Here is a 14171-nt window from a genome sequence, read left to right as displayed (position 1 = left end):
ATTTTAACATTCAAATCACGGAAACGTTATGTATTTACTATGTATATCCAAAGTTAATCTACATTATTATTAACATAAGTTAATTCGTAACGTACATATAACCAATTCAATTTAACAAATCACGTCACGCTTATACGAATGCGGTTTCTCTTCATCACGCGCTCATCCGACGAAATAGTAATCAGATGTTAGTTTTTTTGTTCAAAAAATAAAAAATATAGTCCACTCGTAACCCGTATTCGTCCTCGTCTGAGCGCCGCCGGATGGTCCAAAGTAAAAGTAGACATCAAAGTCTTCGATATAAAAGCGCCTGACCATTCCAAGAACTATCATATCACATCGACCAGTCACTGAGTTCATACTACAATAATGGCCAAGTGGAGCATTGTAAGTGTTACTTGGAGTGCAGTGATGTGTTCTGGATAGTATTAAGTTATTTAGTGTTCGGTTTAGTGTAAGAATTGTGACGTCGCGTTTCCTGGATCGTATTAAATTAAATTTAGAATTACATCGTAACGCACGTGTAGTCGAAACGTTATTTTCTTTTAGTGATTTCTTATTTTTTTATTCGATAAAATTTGATTTTTTTAAATTTAAAATTCGGTTTTTCATTTTCGAATTATGAACTTAATATGTAAATTAGGAACACATCGTGTTAAATAACGTATTTAGTACATGAACTATTATATTAAGACCGTTCTTTCGTTTCAGGTCGCCCTCGCCCTCATCGGCTGCGCCGTTGCTGAGCCCCCAGTAGGCTACAGCTATTCCGCTCCATCTTCCATCTCGGTTGGAGGAGGACACGGCTACAGCTCTCCCCTCGCCAGCGGCGGTCACTACAGCTCCGTTCCAGTCGGCCACCAGACCTCCGAGGGCTACCACATCGACCCCCATCTACTCGATAAAATCAGACACATCATCCTTAAAGACGAAATCCAAAACCAGGCTTACCAATCCTCCATCGGTGGCGGACATGGACACGGTCACGGTATCTCATCCCACTACGGCGCCCCCGCTCCCGTCTACGGTGTACCTCACGACAGAATCGTAGGAGTTGAATTGGAATCCCTGCAACAAGGCATTCAAGTCGCTCAGTACCATCAAGCTCAAGAAGGTTACGCCGGTGGATACTCCGGTTACTCCAGCGGTGGTTACTCCAGCGGCGGTTACTCCAGCGGCGGTTACTCCGGTGGTCACGGAGGCTCCATCTCCTACAGCGCCCCCTCCGCCTCTTACAACACCATCAGTGCACCATCTGGATCCTACGGAGTCCCATCCATCTCGTCCTCATACGGTGCTCCTCACCATTAAACGAAAATGAAACTATTAGTCATCTCATTACACTTTAATGTTATGAAAACCATGTGATCGCATCTAGACGTTAACTGTATTATATTTGTTGTTAATATAAGCTTCTGTAAATAAAACTATCTTTTGTAAAAAAATAATACATACATTTTATTTCTTAAATGAGTGAGTTTACATTGCAAAATGCGTGATTACGTAATAGCTTTAAACAGTTTTAAGTAAAGTGGAATGTTCACTACGTAACATTGGTCGGGCCATAAATGGTATTCGAAAAATACATTAAACTCATATGACAATGCAAGACCTCGATCAGATCGAGTTGGTAACGAGTTGTGCGATTCCATCGATCGACTTTATGATGAACATATCAAAATACAGGCAGGCTGACGTAATCCGTTATCGAAAGATGCAGGAACAACTTTTGTTTTAAGATATACTTAAGCACACCTTACTTTTACTTTCAAATAACCGGTCACGGATTCGTCCGAATTAGCGGATATGTCGTCTGATCATCGAATACTAAATACATTAACTCGATTTATTAATATAAGTAACTATTTTTATACGATTTAATATGTATTGCAGTAACTCGCTAGAGTTTTATGATGTTTACATTATTTGACAAACATAGATCTACTGGGAATATCGCCTTGGGTAGAATTAATGGCATCACATGGGTTAACGTCATAGCAAAATTAGCAATATAAGGCCGGTGATCTGTACAGATGCACTTTCTCTTAAATCCGCTCTCCTGCACTGAATTGCGCAACGCGTGGGTTCAAACTATCCATATAAAGTGTATCTATATTGATATGGACCAAGCGGTTACACGTAATATGAACAAATCAATAAAAGTTGGCCGTTTAAATTTTAAGTTGAAAATCTTGGTGTTTTACAAATACATACTAAAGCCGCTATGGTTCAGTGGTTGATCATATTAATCGTAACTTATTATCAACCTTTACTTTCGTATCCATAAAAACCTTAGTAAAATTATAAATGCGAATGGTTGACCGAACTGTTACTCAATCATACCAGAACGGATGAACGGAAATGAATGAAATTTGGCCCAGAGATAGATTATAGTTTAGAATAGCGCGTATGCTACCTTTTATTTAGCTTACCTCACACGCGGGCAAAGCCACGGCGCAAACGTGTCTGTTTGTATATTGTCAAGTGAATCGTTATCCAATGTTACGGATTTTACGGTGTAATGTTATTTCATGTATATAATCTGATGTTATTTTTGTTTCGCTTTGCGTTATGTGTTTCGCCGTGATATTAGGAGTGAGTTAACAACTTGAAGCCCATTAATTTGAAACAATTTATGAATATAACACGTCGATAATACCGAAAGCCATTAACCATCTCTAAGTTTATTATAATGTTACCGACTTTATTTAATAAACAAATTTGTATATATATATTTTAAAATAAACGAAAATTAAATTAATCCTTTATATATTAAGTGATATATATTTTAAATATTTTGTGTTTTTTTTTTACCGTATTAAGAATTATGACCATATTAAGAATGTATACAGCCAAGCTGTATTTTAATGGTACTTTCGATCTTGATGAATGAATCAAATTATTATTTTATGAAGCGTAACTGTTCATTCTATTGTTGTTAACACTCGCTTGATGGCTTCTGATTTCGCATCAACGACCTTTGACGTTCAATAAGCAGTGTGACGCATCCGTGGCTCTTTTACGATCAATCCACTGGTCTATTTTTTATGGCTAACACACCATGACCACCATAATCTTAAAACAATACTATCTTGCACTTTAATGCTGTATATTTCGCGAGCATTTAATTATAGACATATATATATATATGATTGTTGACTTCCAGGCAGAAAGAAAAGAAACTGAAAAAGAGTTACTACTGAGTTTCTTGTCGGTTCTACTCGGTAGAATCTACTTAACAGGTGGTAGCTTTACTTAAAATAGTTTGTTAAATGACGATTGAAATGTGCTTGTAGAAGCGTACTTGAATAAAGTATATTTTGATTTTGATTTACGCTTCTGTACCTATATCAAGTACTATACATTATTTTATTTTTAAGATTTTATTATTTCACTATAATGTATTTATATATTATGTTTATCTCTGTTATGTACACTCTACCTCTATTTACCTCTTTTTCTTTCCTCTACGTCAAGGTTGCCTGGAGATCGCTGTTTTAGCGATAAGGTCACCTCCTGTGCCTCTTCTTTGAATGTGACTTACATATGTGTTTATTGGTGTACAGTAAAGAGTACTTTGTTTTTTTTTCTTCGACCACGCCTCAAACAAAACCGAAGCCACAGGCGACAACTAGTCAAATATTTTTTAGAGCGCAGTTGTCTCAGTCTTGATCAAATAGTGATTCGATAGTTACTTAAAAATCACAGATAAGCTCAGTACAAATATTGCCAGACGTGTTATGTTTGTATAATTAAGTTCTTATGTATTATTATGGAGTTGCCATACATCCGTAATTTATTGAGGTATGTGCGAGAATTAACAAAAGAAAACATACTTTAAACTTGTTTTTAATAATTAAAATCATTTATCATACCTAATACCTATTTATTTACGACTAGTTATCGCCCACGGTCGTCAGGTGCTGGGCATAAAAAATTTAGCTTATGTGTGGGGATCAAATTTCATCAAGTTCGGTTCAGTGATTTGACCTTGAATGAGCAACATACAGACAGACTGATTTACTTTCGCTTTATATTATTATAAAAGATTAAAAAATGTAACTCCTATATTTTTAACTATTTATCCGTATAATTTAATCACTAATATCCGTTTGATTTTAATGGGGGGTGTAATTTGACGACCTCCGTGGTCGAGTAGTGTGTACACCGGTTTTCATTGGTACGCCACTCCGAGGTTCCGGGTTCGATTCCCGGCCGAGTCGATGAAGAAAAAGTTCATTAGTTTTCTATATTGTCTTGGGTCTGGGTGGTACCGTCGTTACTTCTGATTTCCATAACACAAGTGCTTTAGCTACTTACATTGGGATCAGAGTAATGTATGTGATGTTGTCCAATATTTATATAACATAACATAACATAAACAGCCTGTAAATTTCCCACTGGTGGGCTAAGTCCTCCTCTCCCTTTGAGGAGAAGGTATGGAGCATGTTATAGTGTAAAAGACAATTTTGATTAGATATAGCTAATATAAATTGTCTTTTACACTATAACATTTGAATGAAACTTTATAAGATATCATCTTCTAAAAATTATAAGTAACAAAAAAGAGGTCGCTGCAAAAGGAGTTGTAAAAATAAAAAAAATTACATTCGCAGCTAAAATTAACATTTAATTAAAATCTTTGGCCCGTGCCTATATTTCACATTTACGACATACTTCTATAAACTAAGATATAAATAAACGTTAAAAAGGAAACATTTAAACCCTTAAATGTTTTACTAACAGTATTTAAAACGGGATATTTACCATGTTTTTTATTTTTATTTGGTAGAGCTCGATATTTCGACATTATCTACGAATGTCTTGTTCACGACACTGACGTTTGCGGGTAGATGTTGACGGCATTAGAAGTGTCCATATCGGACTACCTCAAAAATAAAAAAAAAAACATGGTAAATATCCCGTTTTAAATACTGTTAGTAATCAAAATAACCATGTTAATTTAAATTCTTAAATGTTTTCTTGTTAAACGCACTTATTTTATTTATTAGTAAATTACACCGATGCGAAGTTGCCAGTAGGCGATTACTTTATAAGGCCGCGAAGTGTAACGATCTTACTAATCTGTGTGCTTTTGTATTGAAATGAATTGTGGTAATTAAATTAAAAGAAAAGAAACACTATTAGGTATGGCTACAATAATTCAAAGGTCAGAATCGAACTTGTAACTTTCACATCGTTATCCGACTAAGATATTAACGCTTAACTTGAACGATAATTATCATACTTGAAAATAATTCGTAACTTTAAAGTGAATGTAAAAACTGGTATCCACAATTGGTGAGTTCGACTTGACACATAGAATTCGTTATGCCAATGTCAGAGAGTCCTTGTCGATTTCATGATCGGGTTCCGTAGGTCAAGTGATCAGACGAGATGTCTACGTACACTTGAAATTATTCAGAAATCAACTTGTCGTAATCGAAGATTAACTATGACATTGAGATTTTGCGGTTTTGATAAACTACGACTTATAAATAACTAATAATTATTATATAATTACTGGAAATAATTTGAGCCGAGCCGATATGGCCCAGTGGTTAGAACGCGTGCATCTTAACCGATGATTTCTGGTTCAAACACAGGCAAGCACCACTGAACATTCATGTGCTTAATTTGTGTTTATAATTCATCTCGTGCTCGGCGGTGAAGGAAAACATCGTGAGGAAACCTGCATGTGTCTAATTTCAACTAAATTCTGTCACATGTGTATTCCATCAACTCTTTTGGAGCAGCGTGGTGGAATATGCTCCAAACCTTCTCCTCAAAGGGAGAAGTGACCTTAGCCCAGCAGTGGGAAATTTACAGGCTGCTAATGTGATGTGATGCGATTTGTTTGTGTATAAATATGTATTTAAAAATATTGCCAATAATTAGTCGTTTACCAAATAGGTTTGAAAAGATCTACATCAAAGAGCTGACTCCGTTGACTGTACTTAGAACATTTGGTTGCTGACCGATGAACGCATCTTTAAATCCGTATTAGGAAAAGCACTTGAACAAGTCTACATGTATCAGCAGAGGGACATATCTTTCTACAAACCTGCTACTTAACAGCATGCCGGAATAAACTCCAAGTTCGTAGTCTAGACAGTTAGCCAGGAGTAGAACATTGACAGATTGTTATCAATATTTAATTTAAATATTTGCCAATTAATATAAATTATAAATTTAATCCTTATAATTAAGAAAGGACGATTGTAGTTTTATCGATGTAACCTAAGGTCAAAGATATAAGGTCAGGCCTTTTAACTGGCTTATTCACCTTTACCGGCCAAGAACATCATAAGACTATCTTCAGACAAAATTATTTTTTAATTTTTTTAATTCAACTTTATGTAATTGTGCCAGGAATGGGAATAGTAAGTATGAGATATCAGGTCTGTATGATCAGCACACACTAAACAGAAATAGTACCTATTTGTTTTTGTTATAATAACAAATACCAGAAATTTACGAAAAATCCAAGTTCTACTAAGAACCTAAAATGTAAGAAAAACTCACTGATCTTGTAGCCTAAAGCTGCCTTCTCACGGCCTGTAAATTCACGTATCATCTTATCACGCAACGAGAAGCAGTTCGTGCTCATGAGGGTTGGTCTGTGGAGATTCTTCGTATCCACCAATAATCAATAAATATTATGAAAAAGTCACTTTTTGTTTCTATCTGTATTTCTGCTTCTTCTCCTAAACCACTCAACGGATCAAGGTCCGATTTTTACTAAAAGAAAAATTTAGAATGAGGAAGATTTGTGCATATCATTTACGTATTATCTTGTACGTAATGGCTGAACTACGAGTGTGTTTTAGCTACCGCCTGCTAAAATAAAATAAAAATAATTGCGTTTTTTTTTTTATTAAAAAGTATTATATATACTAACAAACTGTCTAATATAGTTATCTTAATACAATTACATATTATATGTACAGTACATGGTAAATAGGCTTAGTATCTTTTAAAACGATCAGCATCAACCAAACAGGCGATCCCATACAATCGTCCGACGGACGTCTTCTCGTCGTCGCACTTTCTGGGACGGTAAACACCTGTAGGCGTCATTACAATTACTTAGCAACATTTTGTATTTCTGTTATCAAATATAATTACAGTCATAGGTAACATTTTAGATTCAATAGTCGCCGGCGGATTGAAGGCTATGTTTACAAAGCAACTTTTGTGACTAACGATATTAGTGGGTGGTTACCACTTAACAGGTATGTTGCAATACAGTGAGTGAGCCAGTGTAACAGGCACAAGAGTATATGTCTCTAGATGTAAGAGTGTATGCGAATATTTCTTACGGCGCAAAAAATATCAACAGGTTTACGAGCCCTGGGTTCCGTGGGATTTTTACCCACTGAAACCCTTGTGTGGGTCGACCTCGACTCCGATTGGAATCGCGGGACCGTTTTAACATACCAACGTTAATACGGTTGTGTCACCACATACCATCAGGTGAAATATTTATTATACTTTTCTTTTATAACTAAAATAAATAACAAAAAATATTTTGTTTTGTTTATTATAAAATACGATCATATTATGATATCAGTGTATAACAATCACACGTGTTCAATATATTTATTGATAAAGTACTCGTAGCCCAGTTACTAGTAATAACATTTTACATTTAATGGTAAACAGTTACTGTGTTGTTTTAATGTTTAATATTCCATTGCCGGTGTCTACGGACGAAGACATACATGCCGTCTTCCAATATGATATGAATTAAAAATAGTAATTAAATAATTTGTACTTTACTCTTATTAAATTACATAAGAGATGGTACGAATAATTTTGCTTTCAAGAACTATCGATCAATTTCACAAGAGTCTCATTTAGATTGTAGTAACGCTGGTTCTCGCAAACTTGCTTTGTATATTACGATATATAGATATTAAAAGATGCATGGATATAATCTTATTTGAAACGCGATATTTTGTTTGCTTAAGTCTGGTGGGATGAATTATCTTGGGTACAATGCGTTTATTTCAAACTTTATTGACTTCAATTTTAAAGACAGTAAAGTTTTTTCGTATTGTTATTATTTTTTATTTGTCTGATTATTGAAATAACTTTCTTTATTGTAAATTATTGTATAAATAATAACCTAACGTATACTAGTATTTTAAGAGAGATCTAATTCGAATCAGCGTAGAGATCTGTATCATTGGAATGTACTTTCCGAATAAGTAACGGACTTATATCAAAATAATTTTACTTACAATTTCAACAACAATATCTATACAGTGGTGGCCTATTTGCCAGTCCGCCTACCGATGTCATAAAAAATACCTTTACTCGGTAATATAAGGACAAGTTTGATGGCCCAACAAAACGGTCTCTAAGGTACATTGTCCATGCTCATACTAACGCTACATGTATAAAATATTTTAAATACTATGAGATCTTGCTAATAGTTTCAAGGTATTTCATTTACCATTAACTCGTACATCGCCAAGGTCAATCTTTAGCTCCAAACATGCAAATATTTGTATAGGAATAAACGGCTCAACAAAATCTTATAACGAAACTTGTGGTGAATTTTGTATGTTAAATAACACAAAGGAGGTTTCTCTTTTTAATTATTCAACTCAACTCATTCAATGCAAATTCGCGTAATTTGGCGAATAAAAAATATTTTCTCACACACTTAGCGATTCATGTTTCTTGTGATATTTTGTCGATTAAGAATTCTTTAATAAATTCTATAGTGCGTTAAGAAGCTGGTATATAGGTTCTTGTGTAAATGTACCACCCACGTTTTATAACCACGCATTTATCTTTGATTGAGTATCAATATTAAGTATTATTATGTCCAGTTTCAAATGGTGAGTGAGCCAGTGTAAATACGGGGATACGAAATATAATGCCTTGGATCTCACGCATTGACCGTTTAAAGTGTGTTGTGAACCTACCATCGGATTGTAAATTTACTCGTAAGCTAAATATATTTACATATTTATTGAATGTTTCAAAGGCGTGTATAGTGTGTTCCCATGTCTACATAAGTGTATTCCCTCGGAATAAAACAGCCATCCCATTACAACCGTGAGAGTCTAGAACCGACCTAAAAATATTAATTCTTTATTTAAAAATGGATAGTTTGTTAATTTGAACAAGCAAACCATTAACTGCCATTTTTTTCCAGTGCATTTACTGAAAAATATACACAATCAAGAACGGCGCAGGACCCATGAGCCTTGATAAACCATTCTTATATAATCTATATAGCTGAACACTTAGAGCAAAGCAAGCATTGCATAATAACACTGACTACTGCCTTCTTGGTGTTATCAGTCGCACCATACGCATGGACACCGAGTCCGACAGAGAGAATTATCTGAAGATAACTGATTGTTATTAATTGGTGATAGAGCTTTGTGCAAGTCCATCTGGGTAGGTACCACTCATCACAGATTCTCTGGCCAAACGGAAATAGCTAGTATTGTTATGTTCCAGTTTGAACCAGTGTGAACCAGTATAATTACAGGCGCAATGACATAGCATCTTAGTCCCCAAGATTGGTGACGAATTACTGAAATGATAAATTAATAATATTTCTTACAGTGATCATCGCGATCGATCAGTACCATCAGGTGGTCATAGGCTGAATAATAAAAAAACTTTGTCTCTGACATAAAAAAACACAATTTATTTTTCTGTATATCTTGAACAATCAACTAAAATAGTTCGTATTTCGTACTTCTCATTTCGTGATTTAAATATACTAGCTTTCACTTTTTGATGGTATTTATTACTTCCAGTTCCTTCCTAACGCGCGTTTACATTACAAGTTATTTTTATTAATTCCAATTCAAATATTTATATTTATTCAACATAGAAGTATTACACTTTCTTATTGATTGTAAATAACCACCGGTTCGGAAAGAAAAACCTCACCCGAGAAGAACCGGCGAAAGAAACTCAGCGGGATTTTTTATCCTGTTTCCGCAATTATTTAATTTAATATAAATATTACTACTATTTTTAGTGTAACTATTTGTTTATTAATCCTATAAATTATGAGCCCCAGTATGCCTAGTGTCTCGGCTTAGAATTTGTCTATATGGTAAATTATATTGTAACGGAGACGAACTGCGTTCTACCAAACAGTTTTAGCACTAGTTCAGAATTGTGAGCTTCATATTGTGACATGTGGATATTGCTAGTCCTTATGCTACCGTTCTTAATATTGTAACTTTATCGTACAATAAAATATTAACTCAACTTAGTTTCTAACTTCGTGCTATTTTGTTTTAATGCTTAAAAGAATATATGTGATTTTTCGAAGTTAGAAAAATATATTAGTTTTTTTGGCGTATTATTTTAAATTATGAGAGTGATTTTTTATGATGCGCGTGCATAGGGTGACGTTGCTCGCTAAACCACCAATTAGGTATCAAGTCCCTCGAAATAGACAAATTCACACCTTTTCTCATTTTACAAAGTTTATTAAAAAAATATACCTATATATGAATGTTAAATTTGTAAGTGCTAGTAATTAAAAAAAAAAGAAATTACATTTATCATGACGCTAATTATTATTTTATTATTATTAAATTGATTATTATTATTTTATTGTAAATTAATTACACTGATGAAGTAGAAATTCTCTCGAGCGTATATAAGTACACGAACATTTTTTTTATTACATATTGGCATAAATCTTAATCAGTAATCTTAAATCTTCTGCAAATAAACCACGAATATATTGATTCCATATAAGCAAATACAATTAGCAACAATGTTGACGAAATGATATTTTATACGCATATTTTTTCCATAGCATTTATAACATTCAGAAATGGCATCAATCGATTAAGAAGAAAATATTTTTTTAATAATATATTTATAGCTTTATATATTTTGATAAAAAAATTTTTTTACTATAAATAAATTAACTTAAGCCCCTTTGGTTTGAGGAGTACCACATGGACAAGGGAAATTATTATGTTGAAGCCCTCCTGACCGTTCTTGGCCTCGGCGTCTAATCTTAGGAGATACTAGACAACAACTCGGTACATAATGCACAGAGGTGTGCGCACACACAAATGAACTCTCTATTTTCTCACTCTCATAATCCGATAGGCACGACGACGTGACCATGGGAGAGAGCTTACGAGCCAAACAACTGGCTTTACGCTCTTTTAAAAGCACAATTAAAATTCACTTGAATGAACCTATTCAAATCATAATTTATATTTTGAGTTTCAATTTGATTTTAATACAACAAAGGATCAAAGGATTGATTACCAACAAATGTGCCAATTCTATTATATTCGTAGTTCTGTGGTTAAATCAGATTTACAATTAAATTGGAAGTTAAGTAGCAGTTTTTTATTTATTTCGTTGACAAATGATATATAATGATGAATGTGATCTGATGACCTTTTAAGCTCGCAATTGTGATTTCTCACGTGACCTTAAACCTTGAGTTGATAACTGTATTTATACAAAACAAACATATGTATTTTGTATTGACTCTCATAAATGACTGGCGAAGTGACTACGGGAGTCTGGTTTTGTATAATGTTGACTTTTATATCGATTATTAATTGCATTAGTGTTGAGTTATACAAAAAATACGTACCGGATTACTGATCATCGTATTATTTTTTACTGATTGGGCTTCATATTGGTTCATTTTGGGATATACCGTTGGTTAAAATTGACTTATTCACTGAGAAGCAGAGGTGTGCTTACGATGGGATTTTGGGAAAAATATTGCGTCTAGGCTATTTCGAATAACGGAAATAAATATATTCAATTACAATTTAAATAATAATCGGCTGGATCTCTTTCGTTTATTTCCGAAACGGTATTAGACTTTCTCAACCAATAAGCAAGTGTAACGTAACGTAACTTCTATATTGAATAAACATTTTTGACTTTGAATACCAATGCCTTTAAGCTGATCACCACAGCTGGGTACCACATTTACCATCGGATATTAAGTGTGTAATTTTTTTTTTATACTAAGAATTTCATCTTTACATAGAAGTAATTAAAAAACTACATTGCATTCGTTTATGCAAACAAAATAGCGGTCAAAGATCGTATGAAATATAAAATGAATGATGACTGTGAAAGTTGTACGAGGTTATGAACGTCATTTTATCGCTTATTAAATATTATCAAATACATATATGGTATCACGATGAAACCGCTATAATCCTCCATAAATAACATTTTCTCTTTTGTTATATATTATTTTATATTTAATAAAATGTAAAATTATATCGACCCTGAAGTTGCCTCTGATTTAAACAATATGAGTTCTCTATAGCATCTTATAAAATTGACAATATTTTATTATTTGTAAAACTATATTAAATAATAAATTTAATTGTAATTTAAGTGTTGCCATTTTTTTTTCAAAATTTTAAATATAAAGATATTTCAATAAATAATATATATAGCCTTTTTTAACCACAATATAACAAGCAAAATAAGCAAAAATTTACGCGATATCATTGGTCGAGAGCTTGAATAATCTATGACATTAATTAAGGATTTGCAAAAAAATTCCTTTATAAACGTCGACAAAGGTGTTGTTTTATAAATAAATACATTTTAATCAAGAATGTTTGTAATAAATAATATCTGGTCTGCTTTTCTTTATTATTTTGTAAAAAGCTATATGTATATATATATACTTACAAATTAATTTATACATTCTACATAAAACAGTATTGTTGGCTGTTATGCAATGACAAGTTTGCAATTCAGATTGACAAATTTAAGCTAGAGACATAAACTTTAGACGTGTTTTGAGACGAACGCGACAGTGCGGCTTTGAATGCAATCGTCCTCAGATCCACAGTTTAACGAACTCATTTCTATATGTACAATGTACATATTAATTAATTTATTCCTTTTTACTTCCAATGGATCTTAAAACATACACGAAATTTTATTGGACTGCAAATGAAAGTTAAGTTACGTATCATAATGATATACTTATAAAAGAAACACACATATAATATTTAATATGACAAAGAATCAAGATTAAGAGAGTGAATAAGAGATTATGACTGCAAGTGATAAAGCTCTGATAACAGCTCTACTATTGGACCGAAATAAAAGGACGAAAAAGTAACTCACTCTGCCGTGATAAAACGCTAGGGCTTCTTCTTAACGATTTAAATTTAACACGAGTATTTCTCTAGCCAAAGTGAGCGAGCTAATATCAAATGACTTAATATGTATTATATCATCGTAGTCAAGTAATAGGCTAATTTTCATATAATTATGCACGGTATTCATACATTCGCTTTATCTAATAAAGAGTTTGAGATATACCAGAGCGAAAGGGTAAACGTGCACTTATGTAAGGAGAGCCTAACGACTGATGCACTTCCTAAATGTAGACTTAAGAATGTGTCAGAAGTGACTGTATATTATTTTTTTTTACACAGTTTAAATATTTTAAATATTAAATGAAACTTTAAAATATATGAAAGATTTTCCATTGTTACTTGTAATTCTATTTATATTTAATATTAAACTTAATTTTTACTAGAGTTTTTTAACGAAGCGTTTTATTAAAATACCATTAAGTACTAGTAATAATAACCTGTAAATGATTTATTTCATTGTATAAAGATTTATAATTTCTTTTAAATTTTGATTTTGATATTTTTAGTATATCTATAGTATTACTACAGTCTATGAAAGGTGAGCGATCAATCCTGCGCGCGCGCACCACGCATTACATTTGATTGTCGACTCTGAGTAACAAATGTGCTGCTGGAAATAAATTATGGCAATCGATGTTTTACTGCTTGTATAATTAGTAGACAGTGATATTATATCTATTTGCATATATAATGTTGAAATTACATTTTAGATAATAACACGATTCGTGTTATCTTGAATTAGCTTGATGAATAAAATTATCAGAATTTTAGTTACGTGTGACGATTTTTTTTTTATTTAATAAATTTCGACACGACGTCGTCCACTTATAACAGGACGAACTAAAAAGATATATATAATCCAACTAAACTAAAACACTGTCATACAATTTTATTTACTTAGATGACCTTGAACAATCCCCAGACTCTAGATAAAGAAATTAAGACAGTATTTGTATTAAATAATGAAATAAGCTCTTTACATATTTGTAGGTAGATATAATACTATTA

General features: G+C 32.9%; 1 protein-coding gene across 1 annotated transcript; it reads left to right on the top strand.

Annotated features, from left to right (window-relative positions):
• The first annotated feature begins 230 nt into the window (after positions 1-230).
• LOC113396314 (prisilkin-39-like) lies at positions 231-1448 on the top strand. Its single transcript, XM_026634213.2, has 2 exons — positions 231-387; positions 712-1448. The coding sequence occupies exons 1-2, from the start codon at positions 370-372 to the stop codon at positions 1309-1311; spliced, it is 618 nt and encodes a 205-aa protein (XP_026489998.1). The 5' UTR covers positions 231-369; the 3' UTR covers positions 1312-1448.
• The last annotated feature ends 12723 nt before the right edge of the window (positions 1449-14171 follow it).

The sequence above is a fragment of the Vanessa tameamea genome, chromosome 8, assembly GCF_037043105.1.
Source record: "Vanessa tameamea isolate UH-Manoa-2023 chromosome 8, ilVanTame1 primary haplotype, whole genome shotgun sequence".
In the NCBI taxonomy this organism is placed as follows: Eukaryota; Metazoa; Arthropoda; class Insecta; order Lepidoptera; family Nymphalidae; genus Vanessa; species Vanessa tameamea.
Note: the sequence above shows the minus strand (reverse complement) of the source record. Positions and strands in the feature narration are given on the sequence as shown.